Source organism: Bombus impatiens, unplaced genomic scaffold (genome assembly GCF_000188095.3).
Source record: "Bombus impatiens unplaced genomic scaffold, BIMP_2.2 scf_0670, whole genome shotgun sequence".
In the NCBI taxonomy this organism is placed as follows: domain Eukaryota; kingdom Metazoa; phylum Arthropoda; class Insecta; order Hymenoptera; family Apidae; genus Bombus; species Bombus impatiens.
In genome coordinates this window covers 295,466-317,665 of record NT_177089.1, presented here as the reverse complement: position 1 = coordinate 317,665, position 22,200 = coordinate 295,466, and the positions used below count along the sequence as shown (strand labels likewise).

Here is a 22,200-nt window from a genome sequence, read left to right as displayed (position 1 = left end):
AATATAACCTAACAAACACGAAGATGGTACCCCCACTGGGGGTAGCCACCCACATGATAATCAAACAGCTAAAAAATTCTACCAAATGTCCAAATTGGACAAATTGTGGACAAATTGTGAATGTGAAATATTAAATAAAAAAAAAAAAAAAAATTCTGAAATTTCATAAAAGCCAAAACCTAGAAAATGTGAAATTAAACGTATCCATGTGACTTTGATTCTCTGAATTTTACGTTGAACCGGTTTGTACAGTAAGAAAAAGCCAAATATTTTCTCAGCGAGACGAAGACGAATCCTTTCCTGCCGAGCCAACTAATTACGAGAAAACGTATTTGAATCGTCGATGAAGTTTTACGCGGTACAAGAAAGTGGTAAAATTTTCCATGACAAATATGGATACCTTCGTAGAATATTTACACAGAAATCATTGTTCTCTGTGAGATTAATTTCTAAGGGTTGTAATAGCAGAGGTGTAAAATATATTAAAATTACACGAGAAGAAGTAACCGAAGGCAAACGAAACGAATTAACTTTTGTCGGTCTAACATGCGTTCTGTTCACGAGCCGGATAAGAAACTCGTTCCATTTCGGTTCAGATAGACGAGTTGCTTGAACAAATAACCGATCCACGAAAGTACTAGCGGAAAAGACAATGGCACGCGAGCCAAGATCGTCTCGAGCCGTTTCCTCGTCTCGTGTATGCCCTCGAAACGGTGAAAGCGACTAACAAAGAACCGTGTTGTAATTATTTTAGCAAGGAAAGCCCGTGCCGCGCGAAATCGCTGCAATCGAAAGGATAATTCACGAATTCGCCAGATAACTATTCATCGTAATCGGAAATTAAATGGCCACTTTTTAAAAAAGGAAATTTAATTACTTATTTTGTTACATTTGGGAAAATATTCTGCAAACAATTCGTACGTTTTATATACAAATACAAATTGTTGCTATGTTATTTATCGTTTATCTACGATAAAATTATCCCAAACAAAGATTCATTGGTATTAAATAAAAAGCCAATTGATTCTCGATGGTATCTCTTTTTCTACAAAAACATCGAAGCTATGTTGTGTTCTTTAAGGTAGGTGCCATAAATATTTATCTGTAATATTTAATCGGGGTTTTTAATCTTCTACGGATAAACAAATTTATGTATTGAAGTTATTTATCGGTCCTTTAATTTTCAAGTTCTACGTTTCCGAAGATTACGTTCGAGTAAAATTTCAAGCCAACGTTAAGAGACAGAAACAAGCGAAATGTTATAACGAGGACAGCACGTGATAATAAATTACGAATCGATGCGAAATTAAATAGTACAAAGTTCCAAGGCATTCCAGTTTCATGGAACAATTGTTTCGCTGGAACGATAATAAACTCACGATTTATACCAAGACCGTCTTGCAATTTCCTTTAAAAGCGAAACACATTCGGTAGCTACAAGGCCAGTCGTCGAATAACGAAGTAGCCACCAAGGCGCGTGTATTATAGTATTTCCAATTATTTGCCATTTTTAAACAATATCGTTGGAAAATGCTCGTGGGAAGAACTTAATAACACGAATTACTAGCAAATAGTTTTGTTCGATCGATTATCGGAAAAATAACGGTTCCCGTATCGCGTTATTCTTTGGTTAAAATACGATCAGGTAAGCTAATTATTATTAGACTGCAGAGTTTTATGCATCTATGAAAAGTTTAAAGGCGTAAACGTGCAGAGAATGCATATACGTTATCGCTAATCAATATCCGGACATTTTACAATGCATAAAACAGTGGATGAATATTAATGAAATACAATAATACGATAAAACGTAGTCAAATGATATTGCAATAAATTCGACATTTAAATTCGTAATGATAAAGCATAGAAGTAAAAGCGAATCGATAATTCAGACATTCCTTTTGGAGGAAGAAAAATATAAAGAAATATTACAGAGGTAATTATTGGACAATAAATCAGGCAGAAATTAAAAAGCACGCAATTTATGGCTATTAAAGCGTCATCAAATGATTTGCTGTTAGCATAAATTCATTAAAATAATGATAAACTTTAACCCGTTTATAATCAAGCTGCGTTTAAAGCAAATAATTTCGTAGATAGTTGCAAGCGAATATAACGTTTCTACGCTTGAAATATTGTAAATAAGTCGTTAATTAACGATAAGTTTATTTGTTACGGGTAACTGTGATTTAAAAATTCACCGAATTCTATCTTCTTTGATTTATATTGTTCTGTAATTTTCTACCGAACGATTTAACCACCTAGATAAGTAGATAAGTATTGACAAATTAAATAAATAATAAATAAATAAATGTTTTCGTTTCTAAGTAAAAGGAGAGCAATTCTTTGTGTTTGCGATTCATTAGTCAACCATGATAAACGAAGTTTCGACGGAGCTATTATCACTGCTATTGACTAGTTTCTGCGTCAAAGACTTTATCATGCCTGCACGCGTTCAATAAATCCGGCCAAGTACGTTCTTCCGATACTGCGCTCGATTTCATTGCCCTCAAAACCTTGAACAATGTTATTAATTGTGCAACTCATCGCGGAACTGCTTCCTTGTGTGGCTGCACGATCGTCCCATATTACGTGGGTGGTCAAGAACAATTATGAGAATGTGCTACATGAGAGAGAAATGGAGGCAGAGAGAGAGAGAGAGGGAGGGGGAGAGAATTTATCAGTCCGTGTATTTTTCTTCTTCGCTGGTTTTTTCATTTTTTGATGTTGCGAAAGACTGTCCAGGGTTATCGGTTTCAACAGAATTTAGATTTACGACAAGAATTATGGTGAGTTGACAATTCTACGAGCACTAATTTTCAAGATATGGAAATTCTAATAACAGGTATATACTTATATCATCGCTCAAAACCAGCCAGACGCTGGTTTATTTCTCGAAATGGAAGAACCTTAAGGAAGAACACCTTTCTTTTTACAGATCTTTTAATTATAAATCAGATTACGAAATTAGAAATTACGTCACAGGTTGGAAGACTGAACGGAGGGTAACGAAATCACAATGAAGTCAATAAAATGCTCACACGTGACTTTTACGTTAAAGGAAGAAAAGACAAAAGGGCCAACTTTCGTAAGTCAGAAATCCAGCAAACAAATTTCCTCAAATATTTTGGTCTTTGTTTGGACAACAAACTAATCTGGAAAATACACAGGCGAGAGAAAACGAAAGAAATAAAAAGTAACAGGGAAATTATGAACTGTTTCATAACCAGCAACTCCAAACTGAATACAAACAGTAAACTGCGAATCTATAATACAAGACCATCGCCAAACCTATATGGACATATTGAATTCAAATCTGGAGCATGGCTGTCAAATATCCTAAAGTAAAGAAAATAGACAGTCTACTGCGATCGTTTGTTCCAAGAAGTATATTAAATGCACCGTGATATGTAAGAAACAGGAACAGATAACAGATAACACAAGGAAAAAATTCCAACAGGAAATTAAAAGATATTCCAAAGCACATGAACACGGTATAAAAGGCTACGAGAACCAACTTGCGAAAGTTGTTACTTTGGTTTATCTAGAAGCCTCGGAAGGAGACATCCTTTGAATCTACCTATACCCAAGTATCAACAGTTGATTTTATACCGATACAACATTAACATTTACTCTAGCGATTATGATAAATGCATCGAAAAATACGTCGAAATCCGCGCATTGTGTTAAAGTATTGCCATAAGATAAACGTAAATAATTGTAAGTATAAAATTAGGAATATTCGATAAAGGGACACTTAAAAAAAAAGAAGAAAAAAAAGGAAGAAAGAAAAAAGAAGATTATAAGTTAGATCAGTTTCTATAAGGTACATTTTAATTAAAAATTGCGGATAAAACAAAAATTATAAATTTCCAGCGAAAATTTTATTGATCCGCAGGGTTCTATTCTCCCGAGATCTCTTCAAGATGCCCAACGAGAACTCATCTCTCGACGAACGATACAATCATAAGAAGCTATACTATTTTCCTTCTTGCGAATTTCCTTCGTATTCACCGAGAAAGGAACTCGAGCCTGGCCTAGTTCCCCGATCCACCCTCTTCGTATATATTTCAAACAATGTGAAAGGACTTCGACTCAGCTTCATTCTTCGACTACTGTTACGATGCCTACCATACAGCGAGTTACAGAACAGAGAGTCGACTTCTATCTAAGAAACCTGTTATTCTAAACTTGTTCGTTCGAAAAATGACGAAAACGTAACCGGCGTTCGTCTACGATCGCCGGATTGGTGTTGCCATATTTCAGAGCCTCGCTTTTAGATAAAAAGTTCTGCAACGTTTCTTGTTTTCGTCGACAGATAAGAAACGTAGAAACTGCGCGTTGCTTGCATTCGTAGGAAGATTTTATTAAAGGGAATTGACTCTGCCGCGTTGCTTCGTAAATGGAATTGGAAGGTGACTGGCCAACAGGCTCAAACTCGATTAAACAGACTGTACCGTCTTCTGGTGCTTGGCCTGCAAAACTCGAGGTCCTCGCTATAAAATACGTCCTGAGTTGCAGATGCGCCGATTGAAAGCTCGCAAATTGCAGAGTTTTATTCCGATTCGTTACATCGACAAATTAATTATACAACGTTGATAATGCACCTCGTTAGACGTTGGTATAAACAATGGTTTACATAAATAAAATCTTGTCATGGTGTTTCTTGATGTAAAACTTGACAGGGTAGGACAAAGTCTGTTTTCCATCAGTCACGTTGTATCGACCTTCGAACAGCTTGGTAAAATGAAGAAGAATTCGGAACGAACGAGTTGGGAAATAATTGTCTCTTTATCTTTGAGAATTCCTGCATTTCTGTTATCAGACGCAAAAGATAATTCCAACTTTTTACAGGAAACGAATATTAATAATTGCACTACGTATGACTGCGTTTAAAACGCGAAACTTACGGTACTACGTTTCACGGTTTGCTCTTCGTCTCTTCGATCTCTTCGAAAGAAAATTACGGAAGCTTAACCTACCAAAGTCCCGATAGTACGATAATACGATAGCAAGCCTAATTCAAAATTTTCGTTTCTGTCTACGGAAGCTACATCCTACTCAATTCTTGTGCTTGCAATTTTTTTTTTTTTTTATTTATTTTCTATCGTCACATCTGCTGGTAGGGTATTAGTGAGTAGGATATTAATATAATTACAAGTATTACTTACATGTCTAAATATTTAAATGGTATTTACGTGCTTAATTTGGTAACCATAGTTTGTAATGTTAATTAGCAAATATTTAGATAGCTCTAAAATAGTTAACGAATTAATACAGTTTGTATATGTACGTATATCTATTTCTTTTAGGCAACTTAGTCTTTTCATGTTGTATTCTGTCAGTTAGAAACGATCGCATATTGTTGGGTATTTTTAAGTTGCGTTTCGTGTCCTCAAATTTGGTGCGCTAGCAAAGTAGATGTCCGAATTTTACCGTGCCAAAAAATTTCTGGGTCGACAATGCACAAACGCTACCAACTGCTTCGAATCATCATATATATAGATTGTCTAGTTGGAGATCAAAAAGGAATACGATAAAAATGTTAATTTCGATACCATCGTTGTTGAGAGACGTGTAAACGATTTGCCGACAAGGTTATCTTTGTAGAATGAAATTTCCCGGAAACACGGCGACAGTTTGCCCCGTGGAGGTTTAACTTAATTTTAATCTAATTCTAATCTGGAACTAACCCAGATTCTGCCGCGTTTAAATTGAATTAACCATCATTTCCTGGTGTCGTGTCATGAGCGCATTAATTAAATAATGATGAAAAAATAGGAGAAAATGTTAACGTGGTACGAACGTGAGAAATGTTAAACAGGCTTTAGATTCGTTGCTCTGAACATTTGTTCGTGATTTTCCATTTTAGAACGATGTCGGATGAGACAGTACGCGAACAAATTTTTTAAATCTTTTCACCTTTACGAAGACCGATTTCAATTTCTCGAGCGATTTAATGCGTCGAAATTCTTGCGCATGATCCCTAAATCTCTTATCTTGAAAATTTCTTACAGTCTTTACAAAAACTATATTCGATCCCAAGAAGCTTTGATTCGCAAAAATATATAAAGTATACAATCATCGAAACAAATTCAGGACATCGTATATAATATTTTTGAAAATTTTCCTGTCTTAGTAAAAACCCAATTTTACGTTTCTTCTGCGATATTAATCGGAATAAGATCGGTGCGATTGTATCAATACGATTGACTCGAGCGCAGAATTCTAATTTCGATGCAAGCGTGGTAATATTAATCCGAGCCAAATGAAATTCGGCCGATCTGGCGTAATTACATGCCTCGTAAATATTAACAAAGGATGCGCGTTCGCTGGATTTTCGTTTCGACGTGGAACACAATGGAATCGTTTTCAGAAAAACGAAAAAAAAAACTACCGACTGGCTGCTGGTAACGAGTTTCTGATGCGTTTTTATTCCTTTTTTCCCCCGCGATCCCTTTTGTCGGTAGCTTGAAAAACATTAGTCGACTTTTTTCCACATGAAACGTTTCACGTTGTAAATTGCTCCAAATTTTAAAACTCGCCTGTTTTTCGTTAACATTTCCATGAATAACAGATATTAAAATAATATTTGTTGTATAGTATTAAATGAGACCCGTGAGACGATAAAAGGAAGCGAAATAGTGAAAATTCGTACGTAAAATAATTTCTAAAAAAGTTCCATGTGAATTAGATCGTAATTGTGACTGGTATTTCCGTTTTTGTCCTAATTAAATTAACGGAATCTTTGGTTTAAAAACACGACGAGATAAGTGAATACAGCGAGTGTAACAACCACTTTGCGGTTGACTTTAATCGCATCTCGCGTTGGTAAAAATATAAAATATTAATATTATATATAGATATGAATATAAAATATAAATATAAAAATATGAACGAACGAATATAATGGAAATGAATGAAAAATATGAATGAATATAAAATATGAATACCAATGACTAAAAAAGATTGGAAATGCAAAGTGGCTTTGAAACAAAACAATATGATACACGACGTTCCTAATGTAGAAGCCTACTTGCTCAACTATTTCTAAAAAATGTATGGGTCAGAAGGAACAGCAAACAGGTAATATTCATCTCTGTATAACATCATGCGAAGACATTCTTTAAAAACACAATTAATCGCCATTAAAAGATTCCTATCGTGAACGGTCTAAGACTTTTGCAGAGTACTGTATGCAAACGGAGTTCGCGTCCTCTGCGAAACTCTTCGCAGAATGAGCGGTAATCACGATGCATTTAAACATCGATTTGTATCAGGTTTTAAACCTTTAAAGGTCCGCAGATTTATTAGAGTGTCAGTAACGGCCGCTGCTCTGAACGCGACCCGATCAATTCCTCCTCCAAAGTGATCGCGTCCTACTGAACCGCGTCACGTCACGCTTCCTCGAGAACTTCTCTCACATAACATACATCGCGGATAGTCCTTTCCATTCACCTGTGCCCCACAAAGATATGGCCACACGTAGGTGTCGGCGTACAGAGGCCGTACGTGTAACTACAGGGTGTCTCAGTAATCGTGGTACGATTGCCGATAGAACGATTCTATGTAAAGAAGCAAGTCAAGAATATAAAATAAAATTGTTCGTGTAATACTTTTTTTGCTGAGAAAAATAATTTATGAAAATTTATCACACGTGTGTATCTATTAGATCAGTTTCCAATTAAACAGGTCCAAATTTTATTTTCCTGACAATATGGCCTTCAACGGAAAAACTTTATCGTACGTTTTTAACTTCTTTTTACATGTAGAATAATCTGCTGTCGATTATTTGCTCATACCTAGATGGTAATCGGCCAAGTTTAATTTGACAGATTTCTAAACTCCATTTCCTCGAAAACGGAGCATTATATGGAAAAATGGTATTCTACATTTTCCACTTGTTTTTTCACGTAGAGTCATTCTGTAGCCGATTGTAGGACGATTGCTAGGTCACCCCGTATACATGTAAATAGGTTACGCCTTTGTCCGTGTATACATAGTACGATATACACGAGCGTCTCTATAAGCTAGCCAAACGCGCGACAGGGGACAACAAACCGTAAAAACGGTCCAACTACGGGCTGACAGGGCAAGAATCTGGCTGGAATACGCGGTCGAAAATCGATGCAGCGGGAGGAACGCGTGAAACGCTTTGTACCACGCGACTAAAGCGGTGCCGGATTGGTAAGTGTACTCACCTAACCTTGCTCCGCAGGACAGCTTCTTAGCTTGCGTTATCCGCGTTGTCCTCTCTCCACGAGGAAACTTCCATGAACCGGTTTTTCTCTTTTAATCGATCTTCGGCTTAGCGTTCGGGGTATACCAGGTATACCGTCGATTTATGCAGCTTTAGGGGAGGCATCGAAACGGAGAAACGTTCGTGAATAACGGTATATCCCTACCATGTCGAAAAAAAATAAGAAAAAAAGAGGCACACGATTTGCTGCCCGCACGCGCTCTTAACGACTTCGTTACTCGAAATCAGCGAGACACCGAAGCCGCTGAAGCGTACTTCGTCGCGCACGCATCTGTCCGTCACTCACCGACCAGATCTCCCACGGAATCGAAAGCGTCCGTACGCTTTTGCCTCTCCCGCGCCTCTACATTACGCTCAGCAGCACGCTCAGATAAGCGAGTCACAGTCACAATACTAACGAGCTACACTCGCGACACTCGGTCGCTGACTGAACGTGTTGCTCCCGACTGCAGAGACATCTGGAGGCAGAAAAGAGAACTAGCAGCGCCATCGTGGGTTTCGAAGTCGCTTTGAATGAATTACGGATGGGTTGTGGGGATGGTATTTACGTGTTCTGAAATACCGACCTCAAAAAAGATTACACTTTACACAATCACAATTCGATATGAAGAATGAGGAAATTATATTTAGACTTTTTTTTATTGTCGAACATAGTGGAGACAATAGTTATATAAAATTCTTCCTTTATTAAACCGGCAATGATAGGTACGCTTTTATTTGGTAATTACGCGTCTCTGTTACGCGTATAAAGCGAATCTTCAGCTTGCTGTAATTTACTTACATACATACTTATTTACTTTACGTACATGCTGTCATTTCTCTATTAAGTATTTCCTATTCTCTAAATGTTAGAAACAAGAAAGTGTCATATGCATGTTATGTGGTTTTATAAGGCAGAAATGTAAGAACTTTTTCTTCCTTATCTGTATCTTATCTGTCATCATTTTATATCATTTTATGCTATATATTTTTGTGCTTTGTTATTTTAGAAACTGTATTAAGAAGATATAAGAGATCATGATATACACTTTAGACCATTTGAATTACCCGCGAAAATTTAAAAATCGTATTTTAAAGTACGAACTTTATATACTACAAAAATTACATGGCTTAATTAGAAAATGATTTCTTTAAACAGTTTTATTTAATTTAATTGCTCACATTTCTTTTCGCAATTGCTCTAGTTATGTAGAAATCGATTTATAAAAGTCGATTTGACTTTGATAATACTATATCATAATCGGTATAATACAGTGGCAATGTGGCAATTGACCAATAAAGGGAAGGGTTTAGGCTATTAATATTATACTAAATTATACGTATGCAAACATTATTGTAAATGTAACGTGTGCTGATACGTATCTACAAGTGCAATAGTTGTCTAGTTGCGTGATCTTTATAAAGATTTTTGAAATGTTTCATACTGTTAGAAATAGAAGGTTAGGGTGCTTCTAACAATATTTGACGTGTCAATGCAACTGCAAATGGCGGACACCAATGGTGACATTTCCTCGGTAGAGCAGAAAATCGAGAAACTGGCGATATCTGCGGAGGACTTGGCGAAAAACAAAAATGACAAGGAGAGTGGAAAGAGGTGGGAGCCTCATCTATGGGGTTTCGAAACTAAGGAACTGTACAAAATCGCAGTCAATTTTTATAAAGGTGAGTCAATCATATTGTCAGTTTATTAAAATAGTATCGCTATTCGCTTCTTTGAGTTATGTTAGAAAAACCATATGTCTGTGCGGATACGTGCTGTTACATTGTTATGTTATATATTTCCAACACGTCTAAAGTTTGAAGTATAAAATTTCATGAGAACTTCACTGTTGATTGGTGTATATGTATATAGTTTACTGTTGATTTTGTAGACTTATGTTTTCTTTCCATCAGTAGTTTAATGTATAGATAATATTATCTTCCTTCGATGTCAACATGTCAATTATATAAATTGTGTAAAAATTGTAGAAAAGGAAGGCAAAGCTGTCCATTTGTCTTATGAAGACAAATTAAAGCTAGTGGCTTTTACCCAGCAAGTAACGCATGGCAAATGTACTGCAGAGAATGCACCACCTTTGGGTGTATTGGATGTAATTGGAAAGGACAGACGCTTAGCATGGCAAAATCTAGGAAACATATCCAAGGAACAGGCAATGGAAGGATTTATAGTTTTGCTAGACAAGCTATGTCCCCTGTTTAGAACAGTTGTAGAAGCACAAAGAAGGGATATCGAAGAGAAGTTAAGGTTGAAAAGGGAGGAGGAAGCAAGAAAAGTAGAAGAAGAAAGGAGGTTAAAAGAATTAGATGAACAAAGAAAGAAAGAGGAGGAAGCTAGATTAAAGGAAGAAATACAGAGGAGACAAATTCAAGATGCCTTAAATCAACAAACATATTACCAATTCAAAATGTATGCGGAGCAACAATATCCTGGCAATCCAGAGCAACAAGGAGTACTAATAAGACAGTTGCAAGAACAACATTATCATCAGTACATGCAACAATTACATCAAAACCAATTAGTCATAGAAGATCAAATTCCAGAAATAAACACTGCCACAACAGAAAATGCTGAGAAGGAAGAGCCAAAAGAAACAAATGAAACGGCCACATTGAACAGAGAAGATTCTGATGAATTGCCAGATGATTACCCACCTATAGCTCCACCAGAAATGTGGACTAGACAGGGTGTAGATGCCTTCAAGCAACTCATTAGGAGAGAAGATGGTGATGCAGTTATTAAAGTTGGTCATGGAGAAATCGTAACGGTTAGGGTGCCAACGCACGAAGATGGCTTGTGTTTATTTTGGGAATTTGCAACGGATGGCTATGATATAGGTTTTGGACTATATTTTGAATGGTCAAAACCAGAAACAAATCAAGTATCAGTACATATTAGTGAGTCTGAAGAGGAAGAGGAAGAGGATGATGAATATGAAACAAGAGATGATTTAGAAAGCGGAGTAACAAATGGTATAATTCAGTCTGATTACAAACCATTGCCACCACCTATAAGCGTGATAATACCTGTAAATATATCAGTTTACCTTTTAACTTTAGAAATAGAAATAAAATTTCCATGGTTCTAGTATTTTTATGCTAATTGTTTTTGCAGATTTTCAGGAGAGATTCACAAGAAGAAGTCTACGCAGGAAGTCATAGATACCCAGGGCAGGTAAATGAAAATATATCTTTGAAAAAATGTAATATTTGTAAATATTATCGTACTTATATATTCCAATTACAGGGTGTGTATCTTCTTAAATTCGATAATACATATTCACTTTGGCGAAGTAAGACGCTTTATTACCGAGTCTACTACACACAAAATGGTTATGTGAAAAATTAGCTTTATTAAGAAAAAAATCTACTGCGCAATTCACTATCGTTGAGAACTAGCCTGATGCGATTATTTGCCAATATTGCTAGTCCAACTAAATGAAGAGTCCTATATGTTATTTCTGTTCACACCAAGTGTTTACAAGAAGAAACACAAATATATATTTATTATGGTTATGTAAAGACACTTTATTGTTTAATATGGCAAGCAAAGTGGGCACAAGTAAAAAAAGAAAGGTTCCTATCTTTTCCTTTCCCATGGATGTTTATAAAAAACAAAGTAAAACAAAAAAGTAAAGTGTATAAACGTCGGTAACAACAGCAAACCGTGTATCACGAATAATTGTTTTAACAGTCCGACATATTAGTGTCATATTCGATTGTATAATATGCCAGTAATGTATCGGTCATTTTATGCGTAATAATTTTTTTTTATGATAAAGATTTTACCCCATCTTTGTTATTATCTCATTCGTGTCTGTACTTATACTTTTATTAATACTCTCCCACGTTTTAGAAAAATACATTGGAATCAAACTATTTCGTTATTTCACTTTTTCCTCATAATGGTTTTTATATGTGTGTAAAAGATTAATCAAAAGTAGTAAATATTTCGAGGAAACAAGTTCCTTTTTTTGTGTCAACGTTTATTATACTATACCATATCGTTTCCTTCTTTTTTTTTTTGTTTTTACAAGAATGATTTGTATATCGTCGTTAATAATAATCATAATAATTACATATGCAGCAGTATACAATTACAGGCTTTTTTACGCAAACGAATATGCGTGTACGTAACGCATGTAAACGCATTACCCAATTATCGCGCAATAATGGACAGAATTCACCGTATATTAACAATTTTTTATTTAGAAGAGCACTTTTTTTGAGACGGCATGGGTACGTTTATGTTCTTAAACATTGCATGGCAATGAGTATTCCAATGCCACGGTTTCAGATCGTGTGAGCATTAAGCAATAATCCGGGAAAGCCTTCTTGGCGTACAATTTCTTTCTTGCTATAGCCAAATTTTCGTAATATTCATTTTTAATCGAAATGTTTTGACGGATGGTTGATTCGTAACAACGCAAAGTTCAATTCACGTTTAAGGATAAACACCATTCGACTATTCAAACTTGGATAGTTAATGTTCAAAATCGTCGATTACATCTTAAAGCCTAGATATCTGCCACTATAAACTTATGAATCGATGAACGTTGAATTCTCAAACGTTAAAGGCTCGAATATTTCGTTGGAAGAGACACTTTCAAATTTTAACGTTTAATTCTGATGTTAATCAATGTGCATCCTATTTAATAAAATTATTTTTCTACAGCTATTAAGTTGTAATTTAATTCTCGTGTTAATTAATTATACTATTTATATTTTAATTATATCATATCAAATTCCAACACGATGTAACTGTATTTTTAAATATTTTGCGTTTAGTTTCTGCATTATGTATTCGAGTCATGATATCCGCTGCTACGGAAAGTGCCTCTTTGCAGTTAGTTTTGGTCAGACGTGTTTATCGAACGTTCTATCGTACACAGAGCAAAAAATTCGTCATACGCTGTTCGTTTTAAACTTAAAAAGTAGTTACACGCGTTATCCTGAGATGCTTAACATTTATACATACATACATCGTGAGTATCGAATTTCATTATCACATGCTTCGTCGATCGTCATTCAACAAATTGCAATAAGCCTACATCTATATAGCGGTTCAACTACGCTTTTGTTCGTTTGAATTTCGCGCTAAAATGACAGGCGAGACTTGATTGCGATTCTCGCGATATTCTTGCGATTCTCGCATCGTAATTGTGATTCTCGGTGATTTGGTAGTTCGAAATGCGAACGTGTGTACGTCGTGTGATCCGGTAGCGTAGAAAATCGAATAAATATCGGGATATTTTGGAAATTTTGGTGGTTTTGTGAAAGATTTTGCTAGCTGGACGAAAATTTAGTGACTATGGAGCAAATTTTGTCGGTGTTCTCGTAATTAGAATCCGGAAATCGTAAGTACAGACTCAACAGCTAACCGGTATTCGAATTTTCGAATTTCAGATATTTCTACGATGCGTCTAACGAATTTCAACCCATTCGAATATACGTTTTTTGCAGAATAAATGTCAAAATTGAGTATTACATTAGAAAAAAGATTTATACGATCATGTAGTATTTCATACACATTTTTCGTTATTCTTGAAAGAATTCGAATTTCGATTAAAGATTTAGTTATCCTTTTTCTATCAATAAATAGATTAAAATCGAATGGGTTGATAAGTAGCACTTACAATTAGTTCATCTTGCTTTTCGTTAAAGGCGAATCATCGTGTAAAATTACACGTACAAACACATGTATATATTACAGATACCAGAATCTTGTGTGTTTAATTTATTCTAGATAAAAATAATCATGCTATAATTAAGGTTATTAATTCTTTCGTTGACTAGCCTCATATGCATCAAATGAATATTAAACAATATTATCTATGTACTATGTAAAAGATATAGAATATAATAATCAAATACTTTTCAAGAATACACCGTCGACTTGTTAGTTCATTTAGAGACAATGGAAAATGGAAGAAAAATTTTAGACCCTTAATCATACCATGATTATTTTCTTTTAATATAGTGACTTCTATCAATGATTATCACGATTAGCAATTGGCATCAATACACATTATTCGTATATGAAAAATATCCTCCTAAAAGCATTAACGGTGCGTTTTGTTTCCTCGCGATAATATTACGATAATAATAGTATATGTATATATATATATCTAATAAATACAAAGTTCTCGGTCAAAATTTCGAGAGACCGGTAAAAATGATCGGAATTACGGATAGCTTCTTTCTTCTCTGTTGCAGCGAGCAAACATGTAGACAAAAATATATATGTGTGTATGTATATTGTATATATGTATATATATATATACTTATGTACTTTTTTTCGTAATTCTATGTGCACGGAGAAGCGAAAACTTTCAATCGTTTTTCGGCACGGATTTTTCCTTTTCGATTTATTCGATTATTATTTCGATTTCCTATATTTCTTACTTTGCTTCAATATCTTCTTGTTTGTAAAATCTACGTGTTTTTCCTTGCTTATGTTTGAGCGAACATTTTTTACGAACAGTAAGTTCGTACGAATTAACCTCACGGTATGGTTTCCATACTCTATGTTTCTGAAGGACATAGAGGTACTTTGAAGTTAGGATAAGAATAAACCAACCCTCATAATATATACATTCTTCTTATTTTCTTTACGTTTTCGTGCCAATGAATTTTTATTTATTTATATTTTGACGACAGTTATTATTTTTCAGAGTTTCATCTGTGATTTTTTGATTCATGTCTATTAAATTATATTTTTTCTCCTTTTTAATTTTTATATACAGCCTTATACAGCCTTAATATTGGCTATAATATATTTTAAATGTGGTTCATTAAGAATCGTACAATTTACGAACAATCTAGTGCAATGTTTTGTAATTGATCTATTAATTTCTATTAATTTACTTTATATAAAATGCTCTATATATTTAGTATAACGAGGGATTAGTTCAATCTCATCCTACTAGCCGAAAATCGAAACACTTCATCGAGGAGAATTGTGGAACAATACGATCTAAATATAATTGAAACCCCATGGACATAACCATAAACATGCTATCTTACTTAACACAACAGGATAAAAACGCCTGTATACAAATAGCTCTCATTTTCAAATTTCCTACCCCTGAATTTTATATTGAAAGATCTTGCAGAGCTCTTCGAGGATCTCTCATTTCATGAAGCTCGCGCAAAAACTGCACGCATAATTGACGCTGGATCAATTATAAATCGCGCTCACGACCATTAGCAAGGTGCATCCCTCTAAGAAACAGAGAATTTTCTTTCCAGTCCATGGCACAACCCCTATTGACAAGATCGACAGCGTTTCACGCTCGAATTTCAAAACAAAACAGTCGGCTGAACTTTGTTTTTGAGGCACACCGAATTCGTGACTCTTTTTAAAAACGTATAACGAATATTTTTTTACAAATTGCGTCTCATTGCAATATTTTACGGTTCCTTCGATAAGAAAAGCTTTTTGGCATGAAAATTTTTATGCCAAGTGTTGAAATATTTTCGTGAACGAATGTAAGAAAAAAATATCCATGAATTTTGTTATATAACCTTGGAATATATACAACGAATTTAAAATAAGCATCTCCGCTCCTTAAGAGTAAGATACTTTTGGATTCGACTAATTAAAAAGTATTATATGTTGCAAAGGAAATTCACAAAACTCGGTATCATTGCAAAACAAAGTTCGACCAAAAGATCAGTTTCTTCCTACTCGAGAGCACCTTCCAGCTCGATGAAAAGGCGGGGCCGATTAAATCGCATTTACGCTGTATGTACAGGATGTTGAAAAGTGGCAGGACGGATATTTATAGTTATCATCTCGTGTCCCTTCGTTATAACGACGTCTCCATATTCAGATTCGCCCATTTGTTGTTCTCCGTTCTGTAATCCTCTACTCTTCCTGTAAAGCTTCGTCGAAAATTCGCGTTGTTTCGAACCGTTTTCGTTCGTCTTTCGGTCAATGAACGGGTCAGTTCTGCCTTGTTCGATGACCTAGGAAGGTTCATCGGAGAAATTCTGTGTATCGTAGCTTGCTGATCGGTAAATTTGTCGCTGTGGCCGGAAATCGATCCTTCGTAAGGTGGAAAAGACGTTGCGTGTTGGTAAACGCGAGCTGAGGTTTGTTGAACGTTCTTGTCGAATTCTGTGGTGTCCACGGCGTTTGTGGACGCCGAGAAAGCGTATGGATAGGGATGTTGACGATCAGGTGGACAGGAAAAGGAAGAAGGATGGGAGCTGTCCGAGTAACGTTGTCTACGAGACTCTTGGAATCGACGTCGAGCTGATTTCCGGTCACAGGTGAGAGATCGTCCGAGTTGGCTGAGAACTGTGTGGTTTGGTGACTCGTCTGGCGAGGTGGAATCTACTTCTTGTCGCGTTCGAACTACGTCTTTTCCTCCGAAAGGATCGCCAGGACAAACTTCTTGTATCGGACTCGCAAAGATGAGAGTTCTGTGAGGGAAAATTTCAATTCGTGGGAGGATTCTTTGAGCTTTGTTTCGTTGTCTCGGTTTGTTTAACCAAGTTTGGTTTAACCAGATAGATTATAAATAAAGCCTTGGTACTAAGCCATTAAGCAATTTTCTTTCCAATTTTAAACAAATTTCTTAATCAAGAACTTACCTGTTGCTTTCACGTTTCGATCCATCTTCATTCTTATCCGTGGACATATTCTCCAATAACTGTTTCTTCCTCCTTCCAGAAGCTGCATCCAAGCTTTCTCTCGATCTCGAGAACAGATCGAATTTTTCTTCAGCACTGTTCTTCGAAGCAGAATTCGGAATACAGCCTTCGTGATACGACGATCGATTCTCCAATCGTCTGATCACATCGTCATCCTCCCTATCCGAGAGATTCTGAAGCTCCCTTGCGGTAATCAGAGTGTATCTCCGTTTATTCTGTTTAAGAATCGACTTGAGACAAAAATACGTTGTCGAATCGGGCAGTCCGCAAGTCTCGTTCGACATGGGATTCGCGATTACTCTGCTTCTGCTGGCTATCCTTTTCGGTATCGCGCCTCTACTCGCGTCTACAGCCACTGTAGACCTGGAATTGGCTTCATCGAGGAAACAAAGGGATAACCTGAAGTTTCTTCCTTTTTCTGGCTCGCTCATCTTATCTTCACTAATCTCTTCCACTCTGTCCTCGATACCAAATTCTTCTTCCTGGTCGCTCTCTAAAATGTTCCTCAAGCTTTGTCCGTTCAATCTAAGGAATCTCGTGTCAACTTCCATCAGTTCCGATCTGGACCTAAGATTCGGTTCAGACATGTCTCTAGGCATCATACTGATCCTCGGGCCTCTTCTAACATTCTGCAACCCCGTCATCGAACTTGTCTCAGGGTTTTCTACGTTACACTCGCTTCTCGACATCTCTAAGCTCTCCAGCTGTGCCTCGACCAAGAATTTCCCGCAGCTTCCACACTTGCCGGTCTCTGTCTCGCTGACCAAAGTGCAATTCGAAGGGTGTACTTCGATCGCGGTTTCTATCAATGGCTGTCTGGCCTGATCCACCGATTGGCCGTGTTCTTCGTCTTGTCTGGATCCTTCTTCCTGCGCGTTCATTTCGAAGGTAGAGGAGACGGCGTGGCAGGGACAGGTACATTCGCGCGACGTTACTCGACGGTTCGAATCCTCGTTCACTTCCTGTGTTACGACGCAGCCTTGTTCTGCTCGCTGATAGAGTAACGCTTCCGAATAACTCGGCACCATTTCCATTCTGCTTGCGTCTTGGGACTCGGCTGGTCGTTGGTCCGGTGCTGGGTCCATGAGAAGCGCTTCGCTGTAACTCGGTGCCAGCATGTACGAGCCGGGCTGGTTGATAGTTTGTTGGCTCATGGATGCGTGTATTGGCTCGCTTCCGCTTGGTGTGTCGTAGTTGATTCCGAAGAGCTTGGTGATCTGAGAATTGTAATGCCGTTTCTGTTACTCGACAACTCGATGATATCGATCAAAATGTTTCTCGACTTGTTCATATCGTTCGAGATAATGTCATTTTTATCTGGGATTTAAATTAGATTCAGATCAGACGAACTACGACTATAAGTAGTAGTTGATGGAGTAGCTTTTCACCTGATAGTCAGCATACTGCGATTTGTACTCTATGATCACTCTCAAAGGCCAGCTGAGCAATAGAGCACTCAAGCACCAATAGACGTAGCGATTAGTGAACCAAGGGTTGCCAAGAACAGCCACCAGCATCGTGGGGTTTGAATTATATCCGAGATCTAGACCTTCTTTCATCTCCATATAGTCGTCTCTCAGTTCCTTCGAACAATATGGCATCTTAATTCGTTGAATCGCACTCGTTCACTGGATAATTGTCAATCAAGAATTGTAATCATTCATGGACCGTGGATTCTTACGCAAATTTGTCTTCCATAGACTTAATCAGAGAAATAGAAATTGGATAAAGATTCGTTTCATTTAGTGTAAAACTCAAGTACCATACCCTGGACTCTACTTTCGAAATTTCAAATTTCGCACAAATGAAAATAAAAACAAAAATCCACGATCCAATCGGTTCATTTCAATTTCTCCAATACTTGTTCCGCGAAGAATCTCGACCTAGCCTCTTCAAACTCTGTCGCTGATCTCATGTTCGAGAAGGCGAATCCTTTGCTGAGATTGATCTTCGTGATCGGCACTTTTGGATTCAGGATCAACTCTTTGCTGATGTCCTTTACGCCACAGTAGTCGTAATAGTAGAAAGATGTGGCGGCGTGGGTGTTTATCCTTTCGTAGTAGACCTGGAAAACGAAAAGCGTCAGAAAGAGGGATAAATCGGGGATAGATGGGCCATTGAGCAAAAGTATAGATCGCCGAATCACTCCTTTGATGCCAAAGAATTTTCGCTTGAAACATTTTTTCGTCGAATTGTTATCCGAACCAGCTCAAGCGTCACGGCAGCCTATTCGTAAGAAATTCTTTGTACCTTAAATTATGAATTTGTAATAGGTGTAGAGTTGATATCGTATAAAGTTATTAGTAATATCAGAAGAAATAAATATTAAGCAAGAATTTTAGCAAAGAAAGAAGGCGAAAGAGCGAATGGTCCATCTGTCCTCGCAACAAGGTTCGGCGAGGCTCGCGCGAAGCGTATCAACGATTTACCATCCCGCGACTTCCTTTCGTCTGGATCACGAGATATGCGTTGCACGTTGCGCATTATGCGTTACCTGCGTCGTCGTGTAATTGTCTCCGTTTCTGTACCGGGTAATTTGACGTTTACGTCGCACGTAATGGTACGAGACAGCTTTCCACCAGATGGTCGGTTGTGCCGACTTTAGCTGCAAGATCTTCAATAACACGCTATCCTGGCTCTCCGCGTGTAACAAATCGATCCTGATCGGTGAATGATAACATTCCACCAAATAGACCAAATACAGCATCCCCATGAATGCCACCTGCAATAGAATGAAATATTTCGTGTAAATTCTCATCCTGTCGCCTTCCCTTCTCGTAATTTCCACTTTACGATACTTTCTGGATTTTAATCCGTCAAGTTATCTTTTAATAAAAAGTCCGAAAAAATTCTGCAGAGTTTAATGGCCAAACTTTAACTTTATAGAACGTTATATAAATATAGATTGTTATAAGAAAAATGTACAAACAATTATAAGAAAAAATGTGAAATACACAGCGGTTATTATATCGTAAGGCGAATATAAGTTTAAGTCGAATATAATCCTTGGCTGGTCGTATTCCGTTCCAAAATATTCACCGTTTCTGTCGATACGAAACTGACAACGATAAAAGATTCAATTTATTGGTTTATACGTATTTATATAGACGGAATATACCGACAAAGTTTGGCTAGGGAAACTTGGAACAGCCAGTATAGAAATTTGGAAAAAGTTCAAAGTTAAGATTAAGAAAAATTCATGGAATTAAAAGTTGATCAAGACAAGTTAATTTTTGTCAGATGGACTTTAATCTCTGCGAATGAAAATTTACTACGTTCGCCGTTTAACAGATTACAGAAAGCTGCTCGTTCAGATTATTTTAAGGGGAAAGAATTGATTTTAACGAATTTTAAATGAAAATCCACGTTTCGATTTCGAATATTCCAGGGTTGATTAAATTTATCTTTATGACAAACTAATTTGAAAAATTCGATTTTTCTGTGATAAATATGGATGTTTCGAATTGATTTTCCTATATACTTACGAGAATGTATATGTAGCTATCGTCACAGGGAGACACGTGTCTCGTGCTTTTAATTGGGTACCTCGAGAAATTGATTATCACCTACGAACAATTACCACTCAAAGTCCCTTCTTTTCTTAATTTACGAACGGTCAAGTGAATCGAATTGTTAAATTTTCGTAGTACAATGCTCGGATTGGATTTCCGTAATGCAGAGGAAGTGACGTACCTTGGTGACATTCGCGCATCTACACCACGTCACTGCGGCAAGGCATCCGTATATTAACACGGACAGAACCAAACATTTGCAACTTGGTTCTTTTTGCAAAACTCCGCAAAGCGTTTGCGAGACTGGTCGCTGCTACAGAGACATTATCATTCAGACAATTATTTCTAAAAACCTTCCGAACGTGAATTAGATATTATCCATTAATTTCGCATAAATTTCTCGTCAATTTTTCATCTTTCTCTTTCTTTTATAAATAATGACAAAGTAAAAAATGTAACGTTGTGAAAATTAATAACCATGTTAAAAGTAATAAAATTACTGAGAATTTGGAGGGAAAACAAAGCAAAGACGAGTTAAGAGAGGGACGTTTAAAATGAACGAAATTCGAATGCTCGTTCTGCCAAGTATTTTTTGAAATTAGAAGATTAAACGTACTTCCTCGTTTTCTCGATTCATCGTTGAGACAATCGAGCCAGGATACTTTCGAACGTGTTCTTCGATCAAAGTTGGAATATTCCCATTTCACGAGTGCTCCTCGATCTTCCTTACTTTCCCGATGCTGGTCTTTGCGCTGTAAGAATTTAATTGTTTGCTTCGACGGGGAAACGTGATTCGATAATCGATCCTAGATCGCAACGATCAAAAACAGAATTTTTCTTTCGTTCGTATTTCCAGAAGAATACGACTCGGAAAATATACGTTTCCGAAGGAAACAGAAACTGTCATTCTCCGAGGGAATCTTCCGTCTCCAACGAGTACGCGAATCAAAAATTCAAAAACTGCTCGCTACTTCACCGAACTCCCGGCAGAGAGCTACGGCATCCTCCGGATTACGGTAAACCGCGACACACGTTCCTCGATTCACCGATGTTTTCCACGCTCGCGGCTGCTTTCCAGCATCGTCGTTCCCGCCTTTTAACTTCGCGAGTTATAGCAGTTTCCGGCTATACGTACACCCGATTACTCCCCCAGCCAGTCCACGTACCAAATAATCAACGGATCAACGGATCGATCACGATCAGCCACCTCGATCAGCGAAACGAGGCTAAAACCATTTTCCATCGCCCTTAACCGAGTCTGTATAATCAGAAGCTAGGAACAACAAGAAGAGTGGCACTTTTGAAGCGTTTAAAAAATCGTCGCCCGCAGTAACGATGTTTACCTTGCTGTTAGCCGCGCTCAAAGGTTAGCCATCAGTCGCTCGTGCACGAAGAATCGTTCATCCCAAGGCGAGGAATAAAATCGATCGCGTTCGGGGGATAGAAAGAAGGGACGCGTAGGGTGATCGTCGCCGAACGGCGTCTACTTATCGTACGTTTCTCTCCTTTTATCTCTGAATTCTTCCTCCACATCGTTCCTGGCATTCTGGTCTCTCATCTCACTCGTTTCTTCTTGATCCTTAATTTTTCTTCTCGATGAACAAAATTCTTCGAAACAATCGAACGAGAATGTCTCGTTAAATGTGTCGTGTTTACGACAATCGAACGATTCGATGGACAAATTGGATGAAATAGAAGAAGAACTCGGTGAAAATGGGTTCGAATCGGTCGAAGCGGAAGTCGCAGGACGCTCGGTCGGTCGCGTGAGCG

At 37.2% G+C, this 22,200-nt stretch overlaps 3 protein-coding genes across 11 annotated transcripts in view; 1 reads left to right on the top strand and 2 right to left on the bottom strand.

Annotated features, from left to right (window-relative positions):
* LOC100740428 (probable beta-hexosaminidase fdl) overlaps positions 1-8,677 on the bottom strand; it is a 39,249-nt gene extending 30,572 nt beyond the window's left edge. Inside the window, exons 1-2 of one of the 2 annotated variants that reach the window (XM_024370180.2) lie at positions 8,547-8,677; positions 8,202-8,401 (exon numbers count right to left, since the gene is read on the bottom strand). The gene's annotated coding sequence lies outside the window, so the exon portion shown is untranslated. Of the gene's footprint in view, positions 1-8,201 lie in introns of both variants that reach the window. The other variant, XM_012389918.3, reaches the window with a different exon arrangement.
* Positions 8,678-9,498: 821 nt separating this feature from the next.
* On the top strand, positions 9,499-12,134 carry LOC100740305 (Golgi resident protein GCP60). Its single transcript, XM_033322807.1, has 4 exons — positions 9,499-9,922; positions 10,229-11,286; positions 11,373-11,432; positions 11,505-12,134. Exons 1-4 carry the CDS (start codon positions 9,733-9,735, stop codon positions 11,604-11,606), a joined length of 1,410 nt encoding a protein of 469 aa, XP_033178698.1. The 5' UTR covers positions 9,499-9,732; the 3' UTR covers positions 11,607-12,134.
* A 2,907-nt stretch (positions 12,135-15,041) lies between these two features.
* Positions 15,042-22,194, bottom strand: LOC100740188. Of its 8 annotated transcripts, XM_012389914.3 has the most exons (10): positions 21,774-22,194; positions 21,597-21,703; positions 21,047-21,182; positions 20,612-20,743; positions 20,404-20,484; positions 19,413-19,640; positions 18,780-18,983; positions 18,307-18,501; positions 16,859-18,135; positions 15,042-16,687 (listed from the first exon to the last, which is right to left on the bottom strand). In XM_012389914.3, the coding sequence occupies exons 3-10, from the start codon at positions 21,065-21,067 to the stop codon at positions 16,069-16,071; spliced, it is 2,757 nt and encodes a 918-aa protein (XP_012245337.1). In that variant the 5' UTR covers positions 21,068-21,182; positions 21,597-21,703; positions 21,774-22,194; the 3' UTR covers positions 15,042-16,068. The 8 variants fall into 8 exon arrangements, with proteins under 8 accessions (XP_012245337.1, XP_033178695.1, XP_012245336.1 ...); XM_033322804.1 differs by having other exon boundaries at positions 21,047-21,703; XM_012389913.3 differs by lacking the exon at positions 21,597-21,703.
* Between the last annotated feature and the right edge of the window lie 6 nt (positions 22,195-22,200).

Bases quoted from the DNA above. Each gene is read 5' to 3' on its own strand.
- LOC100740305 (XM_033322807.1), top strand. From the start codon at position 9,733: ATGCAACTGCAAATGGCGGACACCAATGGTGACATTTCCTCGGTAGAG. The intron at 9,923-10,228 runs GTGAGTCAATCA...TAAAAATTGTAG, and splicing joins CGCAGTCAATTTTTATAAAG to AAAAGGAAGGCAAAGCTGTC. The intron at 11,287-11,372 runs GTAAATATATCA...TTGTTTTTGCAG, and splicing joins CTATAAGCGTGATAATACCT to ATTTTCAGGAGAGATTCACA.
- LOC100740188 (XM_033322804.1), bottom strand. From the start codon at position 21,067: ATGAATCGAGAAAACGAGGAA. The intron at 18,984-19,412 runs GTAACGCATAAT...TTCGTTTTCCAG, and splicing joins ACAATTACACGACGACGCAG to GTCTACTACGAAAGGATAAA. The intron at 18,502-18,779 runs GTATTGGAGAAA...TATTGTTCGAAG, and splicing joins CGAGATTCTTCGCGGAACAA to GAACTGAGAGACGACTATAT.